Source organism: Anopheles gambiae, chromosome 2 (genome assembly GCF_943734735.2).
Source record: "Anopheles gambiae chromosome 2, idAnoGambNW_F1_1, whole genome shotgun sequence".
NCBI classification, from domain to species: domain Eukaryota; kingdom Metazoa; phylum Arthropoda; class Insecta; order Diptera; family Culicidae; genus Anopheles; species Anopheles gambiae.
Window position 1 is genome coordinate 92,087,220 of NC_064601.1, and position 26,583 is coordinate 92,113,802.

Genomic DNA, 26,583 nt, shown 5'->3' on the forward strand with positions numbered 1-26,583 from the left:
AGGGGCTTTTAACCGTAATTTATCTTGACAATAAAAAGTTGAGCTCGTTTTACAGGGTTTCTCACTGTATCTTGTCACAATGGCATACGTTCTGTCGTGATATGTCACAACATCTTTTATTTGGCGTAACGTACTACGCGCACATGCCCGGTCTGGTCTATACAGGCTTTCGAGACTTAATTCATTACCACGTAGCCTGATAGTCAATCCTTCCTACGGGGGGACGGTCCATTCTAGGATTGAACCCATGAACCCATGACGGGCATGTTATTGAGTTGTTCGAGTTGACGACTGTACCATGGGAAGTTTATTGTTCATTGATTATTATTGTCCATCTAAAACAATATTCTTATCCTAAACCTAATCCTAACCTGACAAACCATAAATTAACACAGTGCCTGTACCTAGAAAGAAGTAAAGGAAGAAGATTTAACTGAATGTAAGTATAGATAACCGAAGGATACCAAGGAAGACCTGAAGTCAAATAAGTGACACAGACTGTTAAAGCGTCAAAAAGAAACCAGAATCATGGGATCGTTTGAACCACATCCTTTTGTGTTTCAAGAAAAATGGAACCCATTTGCAACGGGAATGCCGATGGAGTAAGATAGAGTAAGCAACCCTGCAACGGAAATGTGAAAATCTGGTTTGATAATTTTAGTTTAGCACATTTTGGGAATTTCCAGGATTTTTGAATTTTTGCACGTTATAAAAGCGAGCAACGATTCGCGGCACAGATACACTCTGCTTCTAGCATCATTCCGTTTCGAACCTACGTTCAAAGTACGACTCCTGCCAACAAGAAGATTATTCTGGTAATGTTACGTGAGATCGTTACTGTATTCAAAAGATCTAACTTCTGAAAACTGGTTTTTAATATAATTTTCGCTATTTTCTTTCATCCTGTAGCTAATTTCTGCATTCATCCTGCTCTGCATACAGCTGGCTAGTGGAGCTCCCTATTCAACGGCATACGCAAAAGCACACTCATCCTCACGCGCTGGAGGCGTATCGATTGTTTACTCGCCGGCAGCCTACGAGGAGAGCGCAGAAGAGATAGCGCATGGTGGCTATGGTGGCCATGGTGTACAGATTGTACAGATACCCCAAGTACATAGCTTTGCCAAAAGTTCTGCTCACAGTGTAGTTTATTAATCTCACGAATGACACGGGCATGTTTATTAATCTCACGAATGACCATGGATATGAAGATTCAGTAGTTTGGCGCATCCTGTGCCAAGCTATTTGCATTGTTGATTAAAAATGTCAATAAAATGCTAGCAAAAGGACTTACCTAGGTGCAAAACATGAACTTTAATTTCTTCTTTTGATGTGGTGAAATACTCTAGCTAAATAAATAGCTTCCCGGAAGCATTCCAAAACTTCATTAGATCCTGCATTTGATGACTGTACCAATCAGCTATTAGTTAAATAGTAAGTTAGGGAAACTTTTAACAATCACATAAAGAAATAAAGTAAAGAATCACATTCAATAGGTTCATATTTGACCCGTTTGCCCGGTCCCATGGTAATTCTTACGACTCATGCATGTCATGGTTTCAAATCCCATGTAGATTTTTGTATTTGTAAGAAATCGCTGAAAATTAGACGAAAAGATTTAAAGGACTTAAATATCACAATTAACATGTGGCATAGTCAATGCGGTTGAGATCTTTCCAGAGCTTGATTTGAATTTGTCAAGACAATTGCATACTTTTAGGCGCTTTAGATGCTCTATCTCTCTTCAACAACCGCTCGATGGTTTCATCTGAACATGACAAGCCAATTGCATACTTTCAGGCGCCAAACTCTAAATCTAACTCCAACTGTTATTAGAACACATATTCAAACAAAAAACGCCCTTGTATGGTGCACACAGTAAACTTTATTTGAAATGTGAATACAAAGAAGAAGAAAACTTAAGTATGATACACATCGACGTCCGCTCCTACGAAACTGGCCCAATATCTGTGTCAAAGGGATCGGCGAATCGGCACTCAACATCTACATCGGCCGCTTTACCATGCGTTCCAGCGGTTTCCAGCGGCACCGGCGGGCCATCCAGCGGCGGCACCACGTCCAGCCCAGCTGTTGTAGCCAGCGCCAGCGGCTCCATAGCGGTTCCACTGGTCAGCACCGGCACCCCAACGGTTGGCGGGATCGTATCCTGACGAAGAGACAAGTTGGTAGAGAGAGAGAGAAACACACCACTTTAACATCGGTCCACAGTCCTGTAGCAATCCTGCGCGGCGGCCAGCGGCCATGTCATTACGGTTGTTGTAGCCACGGTTCCAGGCGTTCGGGTGGTTCCACGCGCTGCCATGGTTCCACGAGCTGGGATGGTTCCAGGCGGCCTGATCGCGGCCCCACGTGTTCTGTCCGGCGTTCCAGGCGTTCGGGTTGTTGTTCCAGGCCGACTCGGCCTGATCCAGCCCATCGGTGCGGCCCTGCTGGCCCGGCTTGCTGTTGTCGGCCGGTGCGGCACAGACGGCGGCCACCAGCAGCGCACTGATCAGCACAAACTTGAACATTTTCGTTGATCGTAGGTGGATGTTACAGTTGATCGGGTAAATTGACACTGGTGAGCTAGCTGAGCTGTGCCACTTGTTACTACTGAACTGTTTGTTCAACACTGAATGAAAATTACGCTAATTGGTAAGCTTTATATAGGTGGGAAGCGCCGGTGTGCAGTTGCAATCTACCTCGGGAGGGATTGTGCACCCCGCGGTACACTGAGCCGTCCCAGCTCGTGGAACCATGGCAGCTCATCCGTGTGACGTTTCCGTAGGCTGTTGGATGGGTTTGAAATATTCAATGCCACGGAGAAGGAGGAGATCTTTATTCTAATACTTATTAGCGGACCATGATCCGAGCGCACCGCAGCACTGCACCGGCTGCGATAAACCTACGGGAAAGGTTAAAGTGAACCGTACGATCGAGCCGTATCGGCGTGAGGCTTTTCCACCAACCACCAACCAACATCATCTGCCCGGCATCCACATCACATTCGGACCGCCGGTGTCCGAAAAGACCACAGCCACAGTGAGCGCAGTGATGGCGGTGGCCTATTGCCACACCGCTCCATGCTGGCTGGGGCGATAATTTAAACTAATGCTTTGGTTTATTTACATTATTACACTTGCACACGGCGGGATGACTTTTCACACTCACCGTGCTTGTGTTTGTGACGGCATGCACCGCAGATCGTGGTTCATTCATCATCCGCAGACGGCGGTTAATGTACATTCGATTAATAGTTCACCAAATAATTAGCCGCACATTATCAGCAACGAAGGTGAAAGAGGGGGCAAGCATTTTGTTTTACCAGTAAACGGCAGGAGTATCGATTATGCTGCTCGCGCCGGTGTTGCTGGGTTGGAGGATGATCGTTACCGGCTGCCAGTGCCACTGCAACTGCATCGGACGGGGTGCGAACGGGCAACAAATGAGGAGGAAATGATTGATGATACTACCATGGCCTTAAGGGTGAGGAAGGGCCTCTGATAGGGGTGTTATTAATTCTAATTTAAATTGTTTCACCGTTCTAACGAGTGGTATAAATCATAGCTGAAGCATGGACACTTCATAAAACTGTGTACAATTTAAAACACTATTTTTTTACATTAATTGTAATATTCAAGGGGAGTACATTTGAAACACCACCTATTCAATGTAACAGTTTCAAATGAAATATGCTAACGATCGTGTAATTTTTCAAATGCAACCAAATGTCAAAGCAATCTAGTGGCGCGAGGATGCGGCACTGCTCTCTTCGCTTAGCAACGCGGTGTAGTACCGCTCCATCTTTCGCTGGCATAGTACGTACGTAAGCTACGCAGGAAGCTACTTGCGCGAGCCCGAATGTGTGACCTTATGCGTATTTTAGCGCAAACGCCCTCGCGCAGTGCCCGCAGTGTGTATCGATCCTGATCGTTGATCTTTAATTAGCTCGTGCAATTTTTTTTCTGTATCTATGTCACCACTGTTAGTAGCGAGCGGACAGCAACCCGGACCGGAGAGCATATATACAACGGCAAGACAAATAGTAATCGGTCGATTAGCATAAATGATGCACGCCCCCAAGGGGGTGGTGGGCAATAAAAAATAATACCAACACACAAAATATGAGCCATCTTTGGCATTTTCGCTAATCGCTGTTATGACTGGGTTGCAGGGCGGGTAATTAATGGGAAGCTCGGTGCCTAGTAGCTTAGCGATTAGACAATCCGGACACAAAATCAGCCACAACAAAATAAGATTGCACCTGTAGGGCACGGCCTGCGCTGTTCAAGGGATTATAAAATGTGTCGTTCTGTGGGGGTTGTGGGGAAGGTGTTGCATAGGAAAGAATGTGCTCAATGTGATTTGATAAGCTATATCAAATGAGTTTAGTTTGAAGCTTTTAAGATAAAAACAATGGCCTAATGTGTACTGTTAATTTATATTGTTTTTAAAGTGCAGTAAATAACGGGCTGTATTTACATTAACTGACAATTTGATGAGTAAAGATGAGTAAATGAACAAGATTCCAAGGTTTCCAATGAAGACTTGCGTGTAGTTTGAGGACATTTTTGAATTCTTTTTTATTTCATTGATGATCTACATGTAGATCTGAATGATCTACATTCGCTGACAGGCCCTAAGTTTCAGAATATGCAAACAATCTGGACCAAAAACCGTTTTAGTGCATTCATATATCAATAGATTATTCCAAGCCTAGCGATACCAAGTCGACTACGACAAGTTTGATGGATAAAATATATGCTAACTTGTTGCACTCGGTAGTGTATTTTATAGATGCAGCGGCTCCTACAAGGTCGGACGGCAGCGTATCCCAACCGGATCATCTTGCTGTAGCAAAGACTTAGTATTCGACTGCGTGGTACTAATTTAGATGTTTAGATATTTATTGTGTACGCCGGATAACGGCTTAACTAGGCTTAGTTATAAAAGACAAGTATCGATCGTTACAAATACAGTGAACCCTCTCTTACAGGGTTTCACACTTTATCTCAAGACCGCGGGACCCCTTCCCGAATCTGTCTTAGCCAAAGCCAAGACTGCGGTATGATGCTTGAAAACGTTGATGATACCTGAATTCATCGGATGCAATGCTGAATCTGCGGCACATTTCTCGAAACACACTGGTCCGCGCAGAGGACATGCGGTCGAATATTTTTTTACACGGATAACCTTTGTGTACATCAGTGTACAGGCGGTCCCCGAGATACACGGTTATTGGGGACCGAAAACGGCCGCAAAATACCGCGTATCTCGAATTTCCGCGTAAGTCGAATCTCGTGATTTCCAGCCAAAATATCACTAATTTTCGTGCAATTTTGCAAGTAGGGGGTGGTTTTAGCCACCAAATTAATTATTTGATATGTTTCTAATGAGTTGAACAGTTTTAAACCTTTTTAAATGGCATTTTACATTCGATCAAAACGGAAATTATTTGGCAATTTGCAATTGATGTGTCAAATCAGTACAATTTGCTCAAAGAATTGTCAAATTTTGAAAACCGCGTATCTCCGAATCCGCGTATGAGAGGTACCGTGTATCTCGGGGACCGCCTGTACTGAAAACAGTGAATTATTTTTTCGTGTTTCTACCAGAAAAGATTATTTAATCAGTTCAAACAACTTTCTTAACACTTGTAAATATTTTAATTAAACAAATATGCATTCACTCATTTTATTAAATTGTTTTTTTTTGGTTAAAAAAACGAAAAGGATAATTGAGAGTCATATGAGCGGCATAATAAAGCGATTACCGCACAGCTAGTGTGTATCATTGTAGCACCTATATCTTAGATCCTTAAGCAATCTAAGAAATAGGCACTACAACGATACACTCTCACTGTAACCCGTACCCAAACATTCTTCTGAACAACTTCATCTAAAAGGCGAGTCATTCTGTATTTTGTCTCATACATATATGTGATTATTGAACGTCCGACGTCCCAAATAGCCAGAATTGCTTAAGCAGCTCATTTTGGCACGCTAAAGATCGCTGCTCTAATTCGCCTTTTGCAGTAGATAAACAGCATCAAAGTTCTATGTGGGTCTTTCAAACAGCGCCTAAGCAGCTTCCTTATGCCACGATGCCAGGGATTATTTTTCTTTGTGTTTTATTTTCAAGCAAGCGTCATCGATGAAATAAACAACAAAATTTGTTTGGTTTAAACACATATGTATATTTTTAAATCTTTTGTATTGATAAATTACACAAATTTTTACACAATTTACTGATAATTCACAATCGCTTCACTCAATATTCATTCTTCAAGTAACGAATCTAACTTGTGCAGCAGCAATGAGATTATTGCCGGCGTCCGTCTTTGACACTTTGACAAGAGCCACCTTGAACCGATGTCATGCATTAAAAAGCTATAAAGTTCCACCAAGTTCAGTACCCTTTCTTAACAAGCCTTCAAGTTCCATCATGAACCCTACGCATAGTGCTAATCAGCCGCAAAGTTCCAAAGAGTACCATGTGCCTGTTAAAAAGCTCCATAGTTCCGCAAAGTACCGTCTATCTCTTAATCAGCCACAAAGTACGACATCGGAACGATTTTTCGTTAAACAGCCCTAAATCAGCTATAAAGTACGAGCTGGCTATTTGGGGTAGTTCAATGCAAGTGTGATGTAGTCCAACTGCGATCTTTGCGTAATGTAACGTATGATCGGTACATTAAATGATCGGAGCTCACTTACGAATGATATGAGTTCACATGGTCACCACGTGGTTTTTTTTTTCAAATAATTCGTATAATCTCGCGTCACATATGACATCAATCGTGCGTACGCTCCGTTGCCGTGCAGTGAGAGATCACCGATGACACAAAAGAAAGGCTACTATTAGAGTTGAGACGTATGCCACTGGTCAGATCTGCAAAACTAAACTGTTTTTGGCGATCAATGTTCAGTTATTGTGCCATCACACACGAAGACACCCAAATAGCCAGAATTGCTTAAGCAGCTCATTTTGGTACGCTAAAGATCGCTGCTCTAATTCGCCTTTTGCAGTAGATAAACAGCATCAAAGTTCTATGTGGGTCTTTCAAACAGCGCCTAAGCAGCTTCCTTATGCCACGATGCTAGGGATTATTTTTCTTTGTGTTTTATTTTCAAGCAAGCGTCATCGATGAAATAAACAACAAGATTTGTTTCGTTTAAACACATATGTATATTTTTAAATCTTTTGTATTGATAAATTACACAAATTTTTACACAATTTACTGATAATTCACAATCGCTTCACTCAATATTCATTCTTCAAGTAACGAATCTAACTTGTGCAGCAGCAATGAGATTATTGCCGGCGTCCGTCTTTGACACTTTGACAAGAGCCACCTTGAACCGATGTCATGCATTAAAAAGCTATAAAGTTCCACCAAGTTCAGTACCGTTTCTTAACAAGCCTTCAAGTTCCATCGTGAACCCTACACATAGTGCTAATCAGCCGCAAAGTTCCAAAGAGTACCATGTGCCTGTTAAAAAGCTCCATAGTTCCGCAAAGTACCGTCTATCTCTTAATCAGCCACAAAGTACGACATCGGAACGATTTTTCGTTAAACAGCCCTAAATCAGCTATAAAGTACGAGCTGGCTATTTGGGCACACACCTCCGTCACCACGTGGTACCCCAGATGATGGTGGCTATACAACACCGAGTTGTTCTAAATAGATATCTTTTATCTTAATGCAGTTATTATCTGTACGATTATGTCTTTACAAAAAAGCTCACCTTTTCTTGAATTACCAGGCCGCTTTGGGCGATAATTTAGATCCACAAGCGCAACCGTGTGCCACATGTCCATTAAGCGCAAACCGTTTATTTTCAAATTTGAATTCGAATAATTTCAGTTCAGTGGCTTATACCAGCTGGACCGTTGCAATGAACAACAAAAGATTAAAAAAAACTGATTCAATCATTCATCTTCGTGCAAAAACATGCAATATCGCTTTTACTGATGAAAAAATGGTGATCAAAAAGTGTTTAAATTGTAAAAATAATGAAATTTTATTGAAAATCTCTCGAAACGCGACCAACGATTAGGCGCAGACACACAGTCCGACGTGCCAAACCGACCGGTATAAACACGCCGACATCGGCTGTCATCCGCATGCCGATGCTGCAGTGGTAAACAATCGTGCGTCGCGAGAAATCCGCAAAGGCGAAAAGAATTTCTATCGAAATAACAGGTAAGTGTAGTGTTTTTCGTTCGTGTGCTGTGTAAAAATATCCAAAATCAGTCCACAAATGGCAGTACACTATTATATCACCCCACAGTCGGCGATTCGCGCGGCCAACCGACACCGTATGCCTGTCGCACTGGCAGATCGACGCCCTGGTGCCGATTGACCACCACTGCCTGCCCGAAGCATTGCCTTTTTTGGGTTGATCGTGATACATTAAAAATTATATATATCCAGTTTTCGTGTGTGCGGCTGCAAAATTTTTGACCGGCGGTGCGCGCATTTGCATTTCCGACGGTGACACGGCGTGTGTGTTTACGGGTTACGGTCTCGGGTAAGCCAGCAGCTGCAGTGTTGCGGTGCAGTGTGGTGTGTGTGTGTGCGTTTGGTGTGGGGAGGCGTTTTGGCAAAAAGGCTTATCGCGTTGCCGTGGGCTGGCTGGTGGCTGTCTTTCTTTCCCAGTGTGGTTCCGTTTTTTGAAAAAGAAAGGGAACGCAGTGCCAGTGCTTGGCGTTGTGTGCGATAAACAGGGCCAGCACCAGCAGCAGTACTCTCGTCCCGTGCTGTGACACGGATCATTTCGGCTTATCGCGCGGTGTGTGCGTGTGTGAGTTTAATTTCTTCTAGTTGAGTCACAATCGCATCTACCCCGCCTTAAAGAATAATGCTACCAAGAGAGAGAGGGAGCGGTCGACACATAAAACATAAGACGGCCACAGAACACAGTGCGGGCATGATGATGATGTGAATGGTGCTTGGTATGTGTGTGTGTGTGCGAGTGTGATTCGGTCACTTGCAAAGTGAACTTCGTCCGTGAGAAACTTGTCTTCGATCGCTGGCTTAAAGTGTGCTGCTGCTGCTTACATGTCCCAACCCGGTCCCACCGGTTGGCCACGAGTTCGGTGCCCCCTGTGCGTGCGTGCGTGTGGGAAGTGGGCAGACGGGATCTTATGGTTGGTGCGCGGCCCAAGCACGGCCCCAAGACGAGCATAAAGGCAGGCGGGCAGGCAAGCGTAGCAAGCAGGCTGTGTGTTGCCAATGTGTGATTGAAAATCTTGCCTCCTCGGATACGCATATCCCATGAGAGTGAGAAGGATAAAGATAGAGAAAGAGGGCGTAAGAGAGAGAGAGAGAGAGAGAGAGTGATCGCGCGCGACCGACGTACATATTTTTGCGAACAAAACCCATAAATACACCACGAAGGGAGGAGGATCACGTAATCCACGATCGTGTGTGTGTGTCCATGGCAGGATCTTTTTTGGTATTAAAATGGTTTGACGAAAAAACGCGTTTGTTTTTTGTTGTCCCTCGCTGTGGTTAGATAGGTTCGAACGTTCCTGCGGGATCCACTTGGGCGGGGGATGGATGGTTTCCGTTTTGGAGTGAATCAGATCAAGCGAGATTGAAAGGCCCTCTTTGAGACACGAATGTTCGGAATGGTTGGTTCAGAAGGGTGGGGTGGCGAAAAAAAAAGTAAAAGCAATCAAGTGGATCGCAAAAGATGTAGACAGATCGTGGCTTGGGCTGGAACTCTGATGACCATTCCCCATCGGTGTGGTCGGAACCATGCGAGCCAGTGCGCGAGTGGGCGGTTGTTTCGGGTCCGCTTTTTTATTATTCCTTACTTGCATCTCTCCCCCCCCCCACCTACTGCCAACACCCTCCGGTTCCCAAGTGAACCCAAGAAGACCAACGCGCTTGTCGCAGCAAGTGGAGTTTGAGAGTGAATTTAACCGCAAGAGACCCTTGCTTTGCTGCTGCGTGTAAAGTGTACGTTTGTGCGTGTGTGTGTGTGTGTGTGTGTAGTACGTGCTGAAAATATTTGACCAAGGTCTGTCGTCTCCGCGTGCCGCGCTGCCAACAAGTGAGAGGCGCGCCAGGCGCGAAATCGGTCGCCCGAGATGCTCTACGCAAAGGTTGCTGCTGCTGCTGCTACGTATGCGCTGCGCGTCGAGAGATATTCCGCGCTCCCTTGGGGGGTGGAGGGGGGAAGGGGAGATTGTCGTCCGTTTCGGTGTGTGTGTGTTGAAAGGCAAGAACAAGGGAAGGGAAGGGCAGGCCGGTTTGTCGCACGCTCCCAGCAGAGTGTCCGTGGAAAACTACTTAACTAATGAGGTTCGCTGCTTCGCGCGACCAAAACCCCGCGGGAAGGAACGTGTGCAAGATAATGTTTTTATTAAGCGGGTTATTTTCTGCTTTTCCCCTCAGCAGTAGTGCGGCCTTTGCGCTTTGGCCAGCAGTAGCCTTCTCCGGCTCGTACGTGTGTGTGTGTGTTTGGTAAGAAAAGAAAAAAAAACAATTAGGTCAACCCAACACGGTCGACTCATCCGCACGACCCGGGCCGGGACCCCGTCGTCTCCAAACGATAGCTTCGCTTTGCCTTCAATTGTTTGATGTTTTGGTTGAGGTCTCGTCGTACGTTAAAACAATTCTTCAAAAACCGCGGATTCAAACTAACCCAGACCCCTGGCATGGCCTGCTTGACTTTGCTGGTTTGCTTTGCCGTTTTGGAGAAAGTTTTGCATAGAATAAGAGCTCCGCCCTCTCGCTCTCCCTTTCGCTGGTTTCGCTTCGAAAAAGGAAGACGAGACCGTTGTCGGTGTGACCTTCGTCAACCAGTCAACTGGCCAGCGGTGTACAAAATAGGCCAAACCGGCCAGTACCGGAGACAAGAAACAGGGTGTGGAAGAAACAACAATCGCACACAAACAAAAAATGGCAAAACAGCAAAACGGTCAAACACTTTGATTTCACTAGCTTTCCCGCATTCTGGCAAATGGAGTGTAGAGACAAGTGGAAAGAGGAAAGAACACAACGGTTCGCTTTCTCTCTATAGGCTCGTCGGCAGCTTCGGTTTGATAGAGGAAGATGAGATAAGACGGCAAGGTTTAGCATAAAGAAGTGGGTGTGTTTCCTTTTGAGACAAGGCAAGGCGAAATTTAGGTTAGTTCTTGAAGATCAACTTGTAGGATTGGAGGATACTGTCTTCAAAACTTCCGTTTGAATTCATTGCAAAAGAAGTTGATAATCTGTAGAAACGATAAGAGTGTTGAAACCTTCCATTTGGTCATCTATCTTTACATGATCATGATCTCCAAAGATTTATCCATCGATAAAGAATAATAAATCTCTAGAAATGCATGAATCTTCAGACATTTATGATTTCCAAGGTATTGAATTTTCACGATCCCGTGGTGTAGTGGTTAACTCGCACAGCCTAACAACGTGTCTGTCGTGAGTTCAAGCCTCGCATGGGCCTTCTCCCCGTAGCAAGGACATAATATCCGGCCACGTGGCAAGGACTCGGCTACGTGGCAGGGCAGGACCCGTAGCAAGGACATATACTATCCGGCTACGTGGGTATACTTGCTAAGAAGTCACGAAAGGCTGTACAGACATGAATGAATACGTAGGTCGTTGTTACACCAAGAAGAGGAATAAGAAGAAGCTTAAGTTCTACGAATCTGTTGGGATTCATTATTTCATAGATATTCATGAATGTTGAGATTCATGTATCTTGATATCGAAATTCTTTTTTTTTCACCGAAATTCAGATTCATTGAATCTTTCCAAATACTCATTACGATAAATGAATCTGAATCAGACGAACATCAATGTATATACACTAGAAGAAAAAAAATCGCGTAAAATGATGCATAATTTCAGTTATAAATGCATTTAAAAACGTTTGATGTCCTAAACATGATGCCAGACAACCTATAAATGCCCTAATAGTCATGTCCTACGCCCTGAGAATGATACCGAACGATCAACTTCAATTTGATACCGAACGATCAAGTAATTTGAAGGCGGTGCCTGCTTTACAGGGTTTTCCAGGAGTTCTCATAGCTGTGGGACACATTATTGACTCTTTCTTATAAGAAATAAACTTAATGTAATGGGAATTGGACTTTATAGCACCCTTGTTGGACAAATCCAATAGGAATTTCAAAGGAGCCTGTGTTCACCTCTCAAAAGAAAGACTCAAGAAGAGACAATTCGCCCACAACTATGAGAACCCCTGGTAAACCCTGTAAAGCAGGCTCCAACTTCAAATTGCTTTGTAACTCCTTCTTGGAAAGGACATGCAAAGAGCTCATTAAATGTTTGACTACCATCTCAACCCCTAGGTCTAATAGATTAGTGAACAAAAAGAAGAAGTAGAAAGACGCATCCAACCAAACCGAATGCAGCCGGTTCTTCAATCAATAAAACATTATCCGACACTTTCCACCTCCATCTCTATCGCCGAGTGAGTGAGTGTGTGTGTGTGTGCTAAATACCGCGTCATCCGCTTTTCCAATGCGGCATGCCAGTTTTTCGCTGTGCAGCACCATCTCTTCTTCCTCCCACGCCGAGCATGCTCTCTACAATCTGATGCTGCTGCTATCACAAAGGAAGATTGCGCATTTGATGTTTGATCCACACCATCCCACCCTCACCGCGCACGATGGGAGGAAAAGTACGTGTTACTGTGCCACACGCTGCTGGTAGGTGTGGATTGTCCATCCGTGGTGCGTGTTGTTACGGTTACGGGCGCAGTTGGCTGGTGGATTATATATTTAACAAAAAAGAAGAAAAAATCAAGCCAATGTTTTAGAGCCCGCCCCATCCATCCGATCTCCTGTCTTTCGCCACTGTCCTGGTTGGTAAAGATGAAAAAGTGTGTGAACGCATTTCGGGCGCCGGTTTCGTTTCGCGTATTGATTGCAATGTGTAGAAAATGAGAGCAGCAGCAGCAGCAACCACGGTACGAGCCACCATCCAGCGTGTGCGTCCGGATGGAAACTTCAAATACCCGCGTGTGTTGTGTGTGTGTGTGCGAGTGTGGAGAGGGTTTCATCCGGGGTCTGGTCCGATAGCCGGCCGGCCGGCCAACCGTGTGTGTGTGTGTGTCCGCCAATGCAGATGAGATTGCGCTGCAATTGGCCCCGTGCCGGTGAAATTGTGTGCAAGATACCGGGCACCACCACCGCCACCACTTTCGCTTTGATCGATTTTCCCGACCGGCGCATTTCGTACCGCAATGCCGACGAAACGACACGACGATGGTCGGCCAGCGTCAGCTGTTTGTGGAAACACGGGAAACAGCCAAAAGCAGCCAAAAAAGCCCTTAGCAAATGTGTCTCTCTCTCTTTGCCTGTTGTCGTCGCAGACACTCGCAAAAGACCGTCCAAAGCCAGCTCCACGGCCTGCTGTTGTGGTAACGTACGAAAGAAACCGTACGCTTCTCACAACAATCACTATTCCCCTATGGGGGGCTGTGTGCTGTATGTGACGACGGGCTGATGATATCATCCGGTACATCCGGTTTTGTGAATAATTCGTCGATATTTCTACCACGGGAGAGGCACAGAGGCGCAGGCGGAGGAGACCGTTTGGCGGACGCACGCACACTACGAAGCCGCACAGACAGCCCGATGAAGAGGAGGAGAAGGAACCACGTACACGAGCGTAAAGATTCTGCATTTATAATTCTTGAGATCGCATCGTTTTTGTTTTGTTTCGCGTGACCATCCTCTTACTCATTCGGTATTTTTTACACTTGCAGGAACGCACCCGACTGCCAATTGACGCGAGTTGAAGATGAAACTTGTTGTGATCGTTCCTACTACAGGGGGGAAAAAGCACACATCGACACATGAGGATGTCTCCCCGGTGCGTTGTGTGAAATGTGTCAATCGTACTGTGCCCGCCAACTGCTGTCAACTTCTACATTACACTGGCAGAGCGGCAAACGAAAAGGGCACATAATTCATGATTTTTTACCCACACAAATAACTCCTCATCGCCGGCTGTGAAATGCCAGCGCGAAGGTCAGATTTTTGCTGCCTGATCGACGACGACGTCAGCTGGTCTGGTGAGGTAAAATGCTTTAAATAGTATTCGCGCGCGCCTTTTTGGAACATCACCTTCCCTCCGGGTGCACGACGACCTCAACGGCCAGTTTGCTGAATGGAGAAGATCGAATCGTTCGTGTTCTTGGGGTTGGCAAGCCCCCATCCGTTGCTGGAGTTGGGAATTGAAACGAATCGAGCAGCAGTTCGCTAATAAGACTCAGTTCGGTGCCCAGTTACACAGCAGCCCCGTTTCAGAAAATTAGACCAAAAACCCCCCAACGCATAATCGAAAGCGTGGAGGTTGGTGGTGGAATTTAATCGTTTTATCTATCCGATAACGGACGCCCCGAAAACTGCACCCCGTAATCGGTTTTATTTTTATGTGGTGTCCGAACGCCAATCATCGCTCGCACTGATGTAATTGGAAAAAAGGATGAAGCCGACTTGCTTCACACTTCACTAAAGTGACACAGTGACTCGCGGATTGTTGTGAGAGACAACAAAACACCCACCCCTCTCCTAGTGCCAGTAGTATTCGGCAGTTCACCACACCCCGTTCGAAATGAAAGTGAAAAATGCCCCATCCAGCGCTGGTGTGTGGCGCTTCGTACGATGGTGGTGGTAGTATTTATGCTACTTTTCTTTCTGTTGTTTCTTTCTTCCTCTCTGCCCATGCCACTTTGGTTCGGTTCGTTGGAGCTGGAAATCCACCGCTAACAACTTCGCTGTTTTACGCTTCTGCAAACACAGTTTTGCGGCACTAATGGGTGACAAGCGGGGCGGCAGGCAGCGCGCAATGCAACGACAAATGTGCGCGGTGTCGCCATATCGCCCCACCATCACCACCACGCGAAAACACACAAAACACAACAAAAATCAAATACTGTGCTCCCCCCTTTCCACCACCCCATCCCGATGGGTGTGATAAGCAGCAACACACCTGTGGTGGATTGATGCGGATTTTGTTTGGTGTACGACGCAAGGTTATGGAACGGTTTGTTGTAGTGCGATTAAAAATACATCACCGATCGCCCGCCGATGAAGACATTTTAGTAGTTGGTTGCAGTGTCGTCTTTTTTTTGGTTTGTCGTTTCGATTTGCCCTCCTTCTAGTGTGGGGGGATCTTATATCATTACGCGTTCGGGTCGCTTTTGGGGGATTTATTTTGCGATAATCATTGCGCGCGGCACTATCTATTCCGCTATCTGGTTGGGCGATGAAAATAAAGCGATAAGTGTGGCCACTTTCGATTGCAAACAGTAGTAGAAACAGCAGTGGAATGATTTAACATCGGATGGTGTCTCGCGTCGGAAGCGATCGGTGCCAATTAATTAACTGAAGGGCGATAGGGGGCTGCTGTGAGAATTATAATTACCGACGTGATATTCATGCAAAGGAAAGGCGAAAAGAATGATGCCATTTGGGCGTGGTGTGTGTGTTTATGAGTCATTTATGGCTCCATTATGGCCGTTCCAAATGAGTACGAGTCGTAATTGATTGTGGCGCTGTCTGGCGAGCGCGGGAAGGAATGAATGGAATGTTGGAAAATGTGTGTAGTATGTGTGTGTAGGATATTATTATATTAATAGAATCGAAACTTCACCGAAAAAGTCTGATAACGTTTCAATTTAATCCAAAAATCGGTCCAAGGATAAAGTTTAATTTCAATGTTGCAATTATCGGCCAAGAACACTTCCAACAGTGCCTTCCAGTTTCCCGCTGTAAATTAACTCATTAAACCTTGAGTTTGATGAGTCATTTGCGATAAAAAAAAACATCGTTAGTCAGACGGAGGGTTGATCAGCGAGAAAAAAACGGGCCAAAAAGGCATTAACGGATATGGCTAGTTGGTGGTGGTGGAGTCTTATCGATTGCGATAATATAAAAAAGGCACAAAAACAAACACACACACCGAGTTCTGAAGATAAGGCTCCTTTACCCTTAACCCTGACAGCAGTGGGGGGGGGGGGGGGGGGTGGGGGAAAACCCTCCCCTTAAGCAAACAGTGATAACAGTGGGTGGTGGATGGCAAAAAAAAACTGGAACCTTTCCCCCGCTTCAAACTCCCCTTCACATCATCCGTTCGATTAGTAGAAAAGTGTGTTCGATCTGCTGCGAGTCCGGTAAAGGAAACTGCGAGCGCGGTTGCGTGGCGCAAATGTGTGGTGTGTGTGCTGCGCATGAAGAAAGCGCTTCTTTCCATTGACCAAAAAAGGAGTGCCGAATGAAAGACGGGGTCCGTTGCACGGGGTTTGATTTTTCCAATTCATCTGCAAACGTCATCCCACAAAACGTGCGCCTTTGTGTGTGTGTGTGTGTTATCGTTTCGGTGGACTTGGTGGACTGGTGGACGCGGGCGGACAGTAACGTTAGTCAGTGCAAGTGTTTCCTTAGAAAAAAGAAATCATGAAAATTATTTTATTATTTTTTTATTTTCAGTTTGTGATAACGTGCAAAAGTAAAATAAAAGGGCTTTGAAGAAAGTGAGTGCACGTGTTTTGAACTTAAGAAAAAAGTGCCTAAAGTGTGGAGCACACAGGTGGATTGTTGTGTTTGTTGCCGGTTTTTTTTTGTACAAGTAGGCCAGTGTGCACCTGTGTGCGTCTGTGTGTGTGTGCGGTGTAAAGGAAGATGTCGTTTCGTGTGGTGAGAAGCTCCAAGTTCCGGCACGTGTTCGGCCAGGCGCTGAAGCGCGAACAGTGCTACGACAATATACGCGTGTCGAAGAGCAGCTGGGACTCGACGTTCTGCGCGGTCAATCCGAAGTTTCTGGCCATCATCGTCGAGTCGGCGGGCGGCGGTGCCTTCATCGTACTTCCACACAATAAGGTAAGTGGTGGTGGTGGTGCTTTGCGTATGTGTGTTGCTATGGTGATCTTTTGGGCCACCGTTTCCAGCAGTAGGCCTAGCAGTAGCAGTTTTCCTTAATCTTGTGCCAGGATTTAGTAAGGGGGAACAACAATGGGGGAGAGCAATAACGCATTCGATGCACGCGCTACATTGCAGTACGTCCGGTGACCAAAAAAAGTCTCCCCATCCCCCCCCTTTTCGTGATCACGCGCGCATTTTCGGCCCAACATTTCGGTCGGTCGGCTGAGAGAAAAGTGTGTGCGCGCGGCCCGCCGGCCCAAAAATAGCTCCTCCATCGGCGATGCTAATTTTAGAGCATTCTTTCTGAATTTAACTTCGATTCGCAGCGAGCGCAAGCATCCCACAGAGAGGAGTGTGTTCGAGGGTTCGCTTGGCGGGGGTAGCTAGGCTAGGCGGCGACGACGGCTAACGTATCGGATGTTGGGGAAGGGCACGGTGCAAAATCCTACATTGAGTCATCGTTCCTCCCTTGCGTTTTGGCGAGACAGAGGGGAAAAGGAGGAACGAAGGGAAGGGATGTTTTCACAGCTCTCATATGAGATAGACCCAGGAGACAAGTAGCACAGGCTGCTGTGTGCGTTCGGCTGCTTCTTGCGCGAGATCATCGTGCGTGTCGTATGCGTGTCGTCGTCGTATGGCGCGCGCGTGTACGTGCGCACAAGCTTTGGGGAGGGGGGGAAGAGCCCCGAGTTTTCCGGTGAAATCGCATCGTCTTTAAAGTGGATTTTCCTGCCCCGGGGGCCGTGTGCTCGTGATGTTTTGTTGCTACTGGCTGCTCAATGGGTTGGTTTGGGGGTTAAATGTTGTGCGTTCTTGATCGCTTTCGTCATCAGTCTTCAGTCCCGCTTGCTCCACACCGGCTGGTTAAGGTTAGACAAACAGGCGATTTGGAATATGGTCGGATCGGATGGAGTTTTTGCTCGATAATATCGGAGAAGGGTTTATTTATTTTATATTTGGAATTTATTGAACTCCAGTGAACTCAACGATACACACACGGCCCGCAGCGAATGGTTTGGTGGAATTCGTGTTGATTTCAGCGTGTTTGCTTTATAGAGGTTAAACAAACAACACCTAATGTTTGAAGGTTTTGTCGAATTTTTGGAACAGCAATAAACTGTTGTAAAACGAGTAAAAATGATCGGTTTCATTCCAATAATCAAGTCACGCGCCCAATCTTTCATCATAAAATTCCTTGAAAATATGCAACATTTAGATCTAACTACTTAGTATTATTGAAACATTGACCTAATAATAACAAAAATAGATAGAATTGCTAAAAGTTATTCTTTTTTTTGGTACTAAGAATAGGTGAAACCTAATACCTAATATTTTCTGGATTTGACGCTTCCTGGAAAGTTCCTTAGAGTCTCTCTCGCGCTCTCTCTCTTTATCTCTTGTTCTCTTGTTCGGTGTGACACGTCGGTGTGACATAGCCCAATCAACAATCATTCTCCAGAATGCTCGGTCCCTGGCTGCAGCCTCCCATCGATGTAGACACCCGATCTCCGACAGGTCCAGATCCAGTCATCGAGTTCGCTGTGCTCACATGGGCCTCGTGCCGAACTGGAGGTCGCTGTCTTTCTTTTTCTTCTTCTTTGCTGTGTGAGGTTACATCAATTCAGCTTCCTGGGCCTTCTCTAAACTATACCGCTCTTGCAATATGACCTTCCAACTTCAATTGGTTTAGGACTGGCAACTTAGGCCATATATCCGTCGAACACACCTTCTTGATGGGGCATCCTCATCATAACATGCCCCAACCATCGTATCCAGCCAGTCTTTGCCACCGCCAGGATGCTCAGTTCGCGGTACAGCTCAGCAAGCTCGTAGTTCATCCTTATCCTCCACGCTCCATGTTCGAACACACCGCCAAAGATGGTGCGGAGGATGCGTCGCTCAAACACACCCAGACCGTTTGTATCTTCCTCAAGAATGGTCCAAGACTCGTGTCCATAAAGGACCACCGGACGAATCAATGTGCAATATATCTCACATTTCTTGCGGGCTCAAAGTCTTCCGGATCTCAGCAGTCGGTTCGCAGCGTGCAGTTCTGCTGATGTCGTTGTTCGAAGTAACGACCGTCCCAAGATAGCAGAACTCCTTTACCATCAGGACATTGTTGCCGTAAACTAATACACTGCTTCTCAGATGGTCTGAGTCTCCGGCAAGCAGATACTTCGTCTTCGTTGCATTGTTTCTCAATCCAATTCTTTGCTGCTTCGCGTTTGAGTCAGGTGTACGCACATCTTCGTTGTTGTCCTGCCAATGATGTCGATGTCATCCACGAAGTCAAGGAATTGGAGAGACCGGTAGAGGATCGTGCCACGGCTATCGTTGGCTAGAGCCCCGCGCGAGTTCGAATGACACCTTCAAGCGGTACCGCCGCATAATGTTCCGCCTCATTCCGGTCTACAGAGTCGTAGGCCGCGTTGAAGACGATGAACAGATGGTGCGTAAGGATCTGGAGCCCTCGGCACTTCTGGAGGATCTGCCGAAGATCTGGTGGATTTGCCTCCAAGAAAACCCAGCTTGGTAGCTGCCAAAGAAATTTGTAGCAAGAGGAGCAGCAAGTCGTCTGTACAACAGTATCTGGGACAGGATCTTGTTGGCGACATTGAGGACTGTGATGGCACGACTGTACTTAAGTGAGTACCTTAAGTATGGTGCTGACATTGAATAATTGAAATCAGTTGTCCTTAATGTTAGTGAATGGGCTGCATTATTAGTACTGCATGTGCGTAATAAATAACATAAGTTTAGAGCACTACTTCCAAAAATTAAGAAAATGGGTTTGCTTGAGCTTTGCTAAACTTGATGTTTTGCTCCGAAGTAAATGGTATATTTATCCGTGAAGGCGATATTAGGCGATAGGGGATAGGGCCGGTCTGGTGGTACAGACATCAACTCGTACGACTTAACAACATGCCCGTCATGGGTTCAAGCCCCGAATGGACCGTGCCTTCATACGTAGGACTTGACTATCTTGCTATGTTAACAATAAGTCATTGAAAGCCAAGCTCACTTCACCAGTGGGTACAGACAGGCCTTGACCGACAGCGGTTGTTGTGCCAAAGAAGAAGAAGAAGGCAATATTCCGATGCGTGGTACTCTACAGGAAGCTGCAAAGAGTTAGCACATTAGCTGGTGCAACGTACAAGAAAAATAAAGGTGTAATCCAGAAAAAACAGGAAAACAGCCTTAAAACGTATATTCCTGTACAGTACCACCGACCTTGATGGTCGCTCGCCCTACCAATCAATTTCCCTTTGTCATCAATTTTTGCGACGGAATTCTCTCTGTCACAAACAATTTACAGTTGAAAAAATGAAACACAAACTGTAACGAGTCGCAGAAGAAGACCCGTTTCGTTGATAGAGCTGTTAATGTGACACGGCCCGAATTGTGCGGAAATTCCTTATGCGGGGTGGGGAAAAAAAGGAAAATTGCACAAAGATGGTAACGGAACCGTACCCCGCCCCCCGTTCATATCCATCCAATCCAAGAAGGTTGTTTACTTTCTGTCGCGCAAAACAACAACTTTCTGGCCGGTTTTTATTATTCATCCATTCACAAATCGACCACACGCCCCCGTACTGAGCCAAGATCAAGAAAGAGATAGAGAGAGAGAGAAGTTAAAAAAAAGGTAGATTATTTACCATTTTAATGCATGCACATGTGGGTGGGTGCAAAAAAACCGCAACACACACACGCACGCCTTTTGGCTGCAGTTCAAATGTTTCAAATATTTTATCATCTTGCCACCTTAATCCTCCTGCCACTTCCGCACTCTGCCGCACGATCGACCGATCGAACGGACGGCACACATGCGTAGCGGGGGGGGGGGGGGGGATTTGGGGAAGGAGCGCTGGGTGGGTACTACACAGCACGCGTGGTTTAATTATGGAAACACGCGACAAATGAGGTGGCGCACACACACACACACACACACGCAGAGAGCGATTCTATAAATTCATCCCCCATCAGCGTTTTTGTCTGCTCAGATGCTGCTGCAGAAGGAAGGGAAGACCAGAACGATGGATGGGGACGAAGGATGCTCTCGTGTGTGTGTCTCTCTCGGGAGGGCAGGTGCTGTTGTTGTTGTTGTTGTCGTTGCTCGTGGATGATGGGCGACCACGTGAGTGATCGCGTTTGATTGGGGCACGACCGCCGTATATGACCGTATAAGGACCGGGACGCGCGCACGCTTCGAGAACGGGAAGGAGGGAGCCCCCCCCCGCATTTGGCGTTAAGAATTAATTATGCGGTTGGCCTCTCATTAACGTGTGTTGGCATTAGGGCAACGCGTTCGCCAATTTTATTTTGCAAAGAAAAAAAGAAAGGAAACTCCCGCGTGGGTGCCATTTCCTTTTTTTCTCCACGAGCTGCTGAGGGTGCGTTTTGCGCACGGACCGCCCTTTGTGTGCGCTCTGGAGCAAGAAAGGGCGTTCTGTGTTTTGCGAGCTGGAAAAGTAAACATCCTTCCCCATCCGACGTGATCTACCATGCGCCAAACGATCGTCGTGTGTGTGTGTTTAATGTTTTTGGCGTAAATAGCGCAACGGGTTTGAAATTGGTTTGGCCGAAAAGGAAGGTGTTTGCCAAGCTCCGTTCGAGACGTACGGCGTTGGAGATGTTTTTCGGTGCGAAGGCGTATAGAGGCGTATCTTCGAACTGGCCGATCGCGACCATTCGTGTATCATTCGTGTGCAAAACTATTTTTAAAGACACTTCTTTTCTTTTTAATGCACCGATATTTTCACACTTTACCGGCTGGCGTTTGTGGTTTTTTTTTTGTTGTTTGTGCGGGGGGGTTAATTTTCCTGCCCCGCAGAGATATGCCAGCGAAGTGAAAGATCATCATGTACAACCGAATCGAAGTTTTTACACGGTTGAAGGGATAAGTAATCGAACGCGGTGGTTTGCTTTGAAACTGTGCTGATCAAGTTTTACGACTGCGTACGCAAGCGTAATCGTGAACCGTTGAACCGTAAAGATGGATTACTAGCGAAGAAACGCACTGGAAGACGAGGGACCAATTTCCCAATAAATCGATGGTGTCATCAGTCCTGCTGTAATCATTGTTTTCGGAGTCTTTTTTCCCTCTCTCCTGGGAAGATTACAAACCATGAAGTTCAAGCTCAATAACTCTGTTTGTAGAGGCCTGTGGGCCAAAATCTTAGTGATAAGTCCGGTTTAATGTCTTCGCAATGGGAATAAAACTCTTCCAAGCGCTAATTAATGTGAAAAACAAGCATCGATCATCTCTCACTGACTTACTGGTCTGGTGGTGGTGGTGGTGATGATCGTGGTGGGTGGAAATTGAGGTCACCTCCTCCTGAGTGTGCGCCACGGACTCAATGTCATTCTTTCTTTGGCGTCTAGAGAACGTTTTTCCTTCGTTCGGAAATGAACAAAATAAAAAAAAACTCCCCGCATCTCTCTGATCTGATTTCTTCCTCTTCTTCTTCTTCTTTTGCAGGTCGGACGAATCGCGGCGGACCATGCACTGGTCGGTGGACACAAGGGCCCCGTGCTGGATATTGCCTGGTGCCCGCACAACGACAATGTCATCGCATCTGGGTCGGAAGATTGCGTCGTGAAGGTAAGTCTCGAAGGTGGTTGGAGGGGAGGAAAGGCAGCAGTAGTAGCAGCAGCAGCAGCCGAAGGTTAGGGATGAGCACGCGCGGTCAAGGTAGTGGAGAGAGAACTCGAGAGCAAAACAAATCCAATGCCAGCAGGGCATTAGTACAGGGACAGGACGCGCAAGGAAAGGGACACGATAGATGAATGTCTTGGACGACCCAGTTTTAAACATTTTTGCTATTTATGAGGTGTATAAATAGATCGCGATCTCTTTCAAGTAGGGTCCTTCTTTATTAGACCTTTGCATTGATTTTTCATTAATATTTACCTTCAATTAATAACCAAATCATGAAATAAAATCATAGTGCATACATTTAGGCGCTTGGCAAAGGATGTTCAGAGGTTGAGTTTTGTATAAAAAATAGTTGACACATTTGGATTTTTATAGGCTTTGCTGTCTTCTTGAGCAATAGTTTTAACATCCCATAGTGTAATAAAAGAAACATATCAATGCTTATAATATTTTGCTAATTTTGCCAATCGAGTTACTTCGGTGGCGACACGTTGCCAAAAGCGCCTGAAGGTATGCAAGTTACTGTTTTAAGCGAGCCTTATTTTAGAAGACTGTTAAAGGCACATTTAAGTGGAGATTCCTATTCAAATGCAAGTAAATAAGGATTGAAGTGCTTCAAATTTCTCTTCTTTCGCTTGTAACATTGCAGTTTATGTTATTTATCACCCGATATAGCTTAGATTTGAATGAGAAAAAGTTCATTAGACCTTCCAGTCATCAGTTTTATTCAAATAATTCATCCCATTCTATTGCAATCAAACTAATTCTTTCTCTCATTCTCCCCACCCCCGGAAAGGTATGGCAAATTCCAGACGGTGGACTGTCCCGAACGCTCACCGAGCCGGTGGTCGATCTGGTGTACCATCAGCGCCGCGTCGGCCTGGTACTGTGGCACCCGTCCGCCCTGAACGTGCTGCTGACCGCCGGCTCGGACAATCTGATCGTGGTGTGGAACGTCGGTACGGGCGAGGTGCTGGTGCGGATTGACTGCCATCCGGACACGATCTACAGCGCCTGCTGGAACTGGGACGGTTCGCAGCTGGTGACGACGTGCAAGGACAAGAAGATCCGCATCCTGAACCCGCGCAACGGCGAGGTGCTGAACGAGGCGCTGGCCCACGAAGGCTCTAAAGCGACCCGGGCCATCTTCCTGCGGCACGGGCTCATCTTTACCACCGGCTTTAACCGGTCGTCCGAGCGGCAGTACTCGCTGCGCGCCCCGGACGCACTGGGCGACCCGATCGTGATGGTCGACCTCGACACGTCCAACGGCGTGATGTTTCCGCTGTACGATCCGGACACGAACCTGATCTACCTGTGCGGCAAGGGCGACTCGGTCATCCGGTACTTCGAGGTGACGCCCGAGCACCCGTACGTCCACTACATTAGCCAGTTCCAGACGCCGGACTCGCAGCGCGCCATCGGCATGATGCCGAAGCGGGGCTGCGACGTGAGCACGTGCGAGGTCGCCCGCTTCTACCGGCTGAACAACGGGGGGCTGTGCCAGGTGATCTCGATGACGGTGCCGCGCAAGAGCGAACTGTTCCAGGAGGATCTTTACCCGGACACGCTCGCCGACGAGGCGTCCATCTCCGCCGAAGACTGGATCAGTGGGGCCGATGCCGATCCGCAGCTTATCTCGCTGAAGGTACGTATAGGGGTGGGTGTGTGTGTAATGCCACATAAAATACTAGCCAGATGAAAGACGTTTTAACAAAAGCACAAGCACAGCACATTCCGCGGGTGGTGGTGTAAAGCAAAACATCAAAAACCCGTCCATAACCCCTGCCAGAAAACACAAAACATGCCTTAGTTTGTAAGCTCCCGTGTACCGAACAGTAGCGTTAGAACATCTCTCTGAAACCCGCTGAATTAGGATCGCGTCTTTCTCGTGCAGGGTGGCTACGTGTCCCAGGCCCAGAGCACCACGCTCACCGTCACGAAGAAGTCGAACGTGCTGGACAAGATGGCACCGAAGAGTGGTGGCCCGAAGACGCTGTCCGCATCGACCGGCGGTTCGGCCGGTGCGTCCGCCAACGGTTCGCCGGTGACGGTCAACAATGGAACGTCCGGTGGCGGCGGTGGAAGCACATCGCCCGCCAACGGCACACAGCAGATCACAATCGGTGGCGTTTCGGTAAGTGTGCTTCATGGCAATTGCTCATTTAGGAAGAAGATCCCTAACACTTTTTCTCCGCCTCCGTCCGGAACGCGCTTTTGCAGGAGCAACAGTTCGGCGAGTTGAGGACAAAGTTCGAGGAAGAGTTCCGCAAGTTGAAGGCAATCATCGTGAAGCACGAGAACCGCATCCGCTCGCTGGAGGCAACGGTCAAAGCGATGACCGACCGGGGGCTGACCGAGGTGGACGGTGCCGGGCTCGCCGCACCTGTCGCCACGACGGGCACCTCGTCCTCCCCAGCACCCTCCTCGTTGCCACCCACGTCCGACGAGACTACTGCGCAGCAGCAGCAGGTCGCGGCAGCAGGTGACGGTGGCGGCAACTACCGCAACTCTACCCTCGAGCCGGACGAAGTCTAAGAAGGCAGTTGAGTAGGGGAAGAAGAAGAAGGATGAACGGACGGACATGGTCATCAGCGCAAAGTTGACGCATTAGTGACGGCACTGAGCTTCCGTACTTTTTGTTTTTTTTTTTTTGTACTAGAATGGGTACTCCCACCCACCCATCAGCCTTTCAATGCTGCGGCCACGGGAAGGGAATGTGGTGTATGTGGAAATTGTAAGAGAGGGAAAAAAATGCGCAACAAATCGCCAACACATTGCATCGTTTGTGTGTCCTATTGCTGTTGTGCGGTGCAGCACAACGAGGAGGAGGAGGATGCAGAAGAAGAAGAAAGAAGAAAACAAAACACAAATGCCTTGAATATGGATTTAACATACAAACAAAACATAAAACAAAAACTATATAGGAACCATGCTTAAAGCAGCTGCGATAAGGAAAAGGGGAGAGATTTTGTATTTGTAAACGTATGTTTTTTATACATATACACAGCTCCATACTACAATTACTAACCGATTTTGCCTATCGCCACAGAGCGTTTCCCTTATCCTTCCCATTGTTGCAAAACCCTCTCGTCGATATCACTCTCCCTCGCTCTCTATCTCTCTCTCTCTGTACGCGTAGTAGTTAAGGGCGAAAAAAAACGAAAACAAAAATCAGCTCCCTCTCGCCCACACTCTCGGCGGTATTGGGAGATAGTGGGGGGAAAAGGACAGTACACATATTGTGCGTATATATTATTGCCGACATTAGCCGAAATGGAATGGAACACACGCAACAAAGCATCAAAAAAGGCGCACACAGGTCGGTAGTTTGTGGCTATCTGCAAAGGAACCGAACACCAAACACCAAACAAGAACGGGAAAGCCTTCCCAGGGAGAGAGAGAGAGATAGTGCGCAGCAAACCGCATCTCTTTAGCGCATCATATAACTTCACCGACGGAGAGGAGAAAGGGATAGGATAAAGGGAACGATAGCTTTCGAACTGAACAGAATGGACGAAAAACATCAAACAACAAAATATTAACACTAAACATGAACAAAACAGAATAAATAAAAAAAGAAAAAAGGGAAGGAAAGGAACGAGAACACACAAACATTAAAAAAAAACACATTTACAAACACACACAAACAAGTAGTAGTGGGATAGTCGCGCGAATCGAATTAATACTTATTATTAAATTAATTCTTATTACTTGTTTTTATGATTAGATAAATCAAAACAAAGATAGAAGAGAACGAGAGCGAGAGAGAGAAAGAGATAGAAAGAGAACCGAGATCGAAACAAAGCAGAAAGATAACGGATGAACAAAGCAAAACAAAAAAAAAAGAAAGAGAAAAACTTACGCGAGCAAAAACGATTGTAGCTGGATGGATGATGAAGCGGAAAACCACATACAGAAAAACAAAGGTGTATTAAGTATTTTAAGATGAGAGAGCATTGGGTGTGTTTTTTTTTAATTCACTTGCTTTTCTTGAGATATGGAAGAATGGA

The 26,583-nt window shown here is 46.4% G+C and overlaps 2 protein-coding genes and 1 long non-coding RNA gene across 34 annotated transcripts; 2 read left to right on the top strand and 1 right to left on the bottom strand.

Annotated features, from left to right (window-relative positions):
- Positions 1 to 139: 139 nt before the first annotated feature.
- LOC133391381 (uncharacterized) lies at positions 140 to 1,312 on the top strand. Its single transcript, XR_009764885.1, has 2 exons — positions 140 to 815; positions 910 to 1,312. It is a non-coding gene; the product is annotated as an uncharacterized LOC133391381 (long non-coding RNA).
- Positions 1,313 to 1,862: 550 nt separating this feature from the next.
- Positions 1,863 to 2,657, bottom strand: LOC1276556 (bifunctional endo-1,4-beta-xylanase XylA). The gene is made up of 2 exons (XM_001688693.2): positions 2,273 to 2,657; positions 1,863 to 2,167 (listed from the first exon to the last, which is right to left on the bottom strand). The coding sequence occupies exons 1-2, from the start codon at positions 2,529 to 2,531 to the stop codon at positions 2,019 to 2,021; spliced, it is 408 nt and encodes a 135-aa protein (XP_001688745.1). The 5' UTR covers positions 2,532 to 2,657; the 3' UTR covers positions 1,863 to 2,018.
- Positions 2,658 to 8,109: 5,452 nt separating this feature from the next.
- Positions 8,110 to 26,524, top strand: LOC1276557 (coronin-1C-A). 32 transcript variants are annotated; one of them, XM_061644585.1, is made up of 7 exons: positions 8,125 to 8,206; positions 8,295 to 8,534; positions 16,480 to 16,869; positions 22,394 to 22,516; positions 23,367 to 24,218; positions 24,447 to 24,707; positions 24,794 to 26,524. In XM_061644585.1, exons 3-7 carry the CDS (start codon positions 16,672 to 16,674, stop codon positions 25,106 to 25,108), a joined length of 1,749 nt encoding a protein of 582 aa, XP_061500569.1. In that variant the 5' UTR covers positions 8,125 to 8,206; positions 8,295 to 8,534; positions 16,480 to 16,671; the 3' UTR covers positions 25,109 to 26,524. The 32 variants fall into 32 exon arrangements, with proteins under 32 accessions (XP_061500570.1, XP_315920.5, XP_061500569.1 ...); XM_061644599.1 differs by having other exon boundaries at positions 8,126 to 8,206; positions 8,295 to 8,826; positions 24,468 to 24,707; XM_061644595.1 differs by having other exon boundaries at positions 8,126 to 8,206; positions 8,295 to 8,807; positions 24,468 to 24,707.
- Positions 26,525 to 26,583: the final 59 nt, after the last annotated feature.

Coding starts and splice junctions, on each gene's coding strand:
- LOC1276556 (XM_001688693.2), bottom strand. CDS start 2,531: ATGTTCAAGTTTGTGCTGATCAGTGCGCTGCTGGTGGCCGCCGTCTGT. Junction 2,168..2,272: donor GAACCGTGGCTACAACAACC/GTAATGACATGG, acceptor TCTCTTCGTCAG/GATACGATCCCGCCAACCGT.
- LOC1276557 (XM_061644586.1), top strand. CDS start 16,672: ATGTCGTTTCGTGTGGTGAGAAGCTCCAAGTTCCGGCACGTGTTCGGC. Junction 24,219..24,446: donor CGCAGCTTATCTCGCTGAAG/GTACGTATAGGG, acceptor CCGCTGAATTAG/GATCGCGTCTTTCTCGTGCA. Junction 24,708..24,793: donor TCACAATCGGTGGCGTTTCG/GTAAGTGTGCTT, acceptor GCGCTTTTGCAG/GAGCAACAGTTCGGCGAGTT.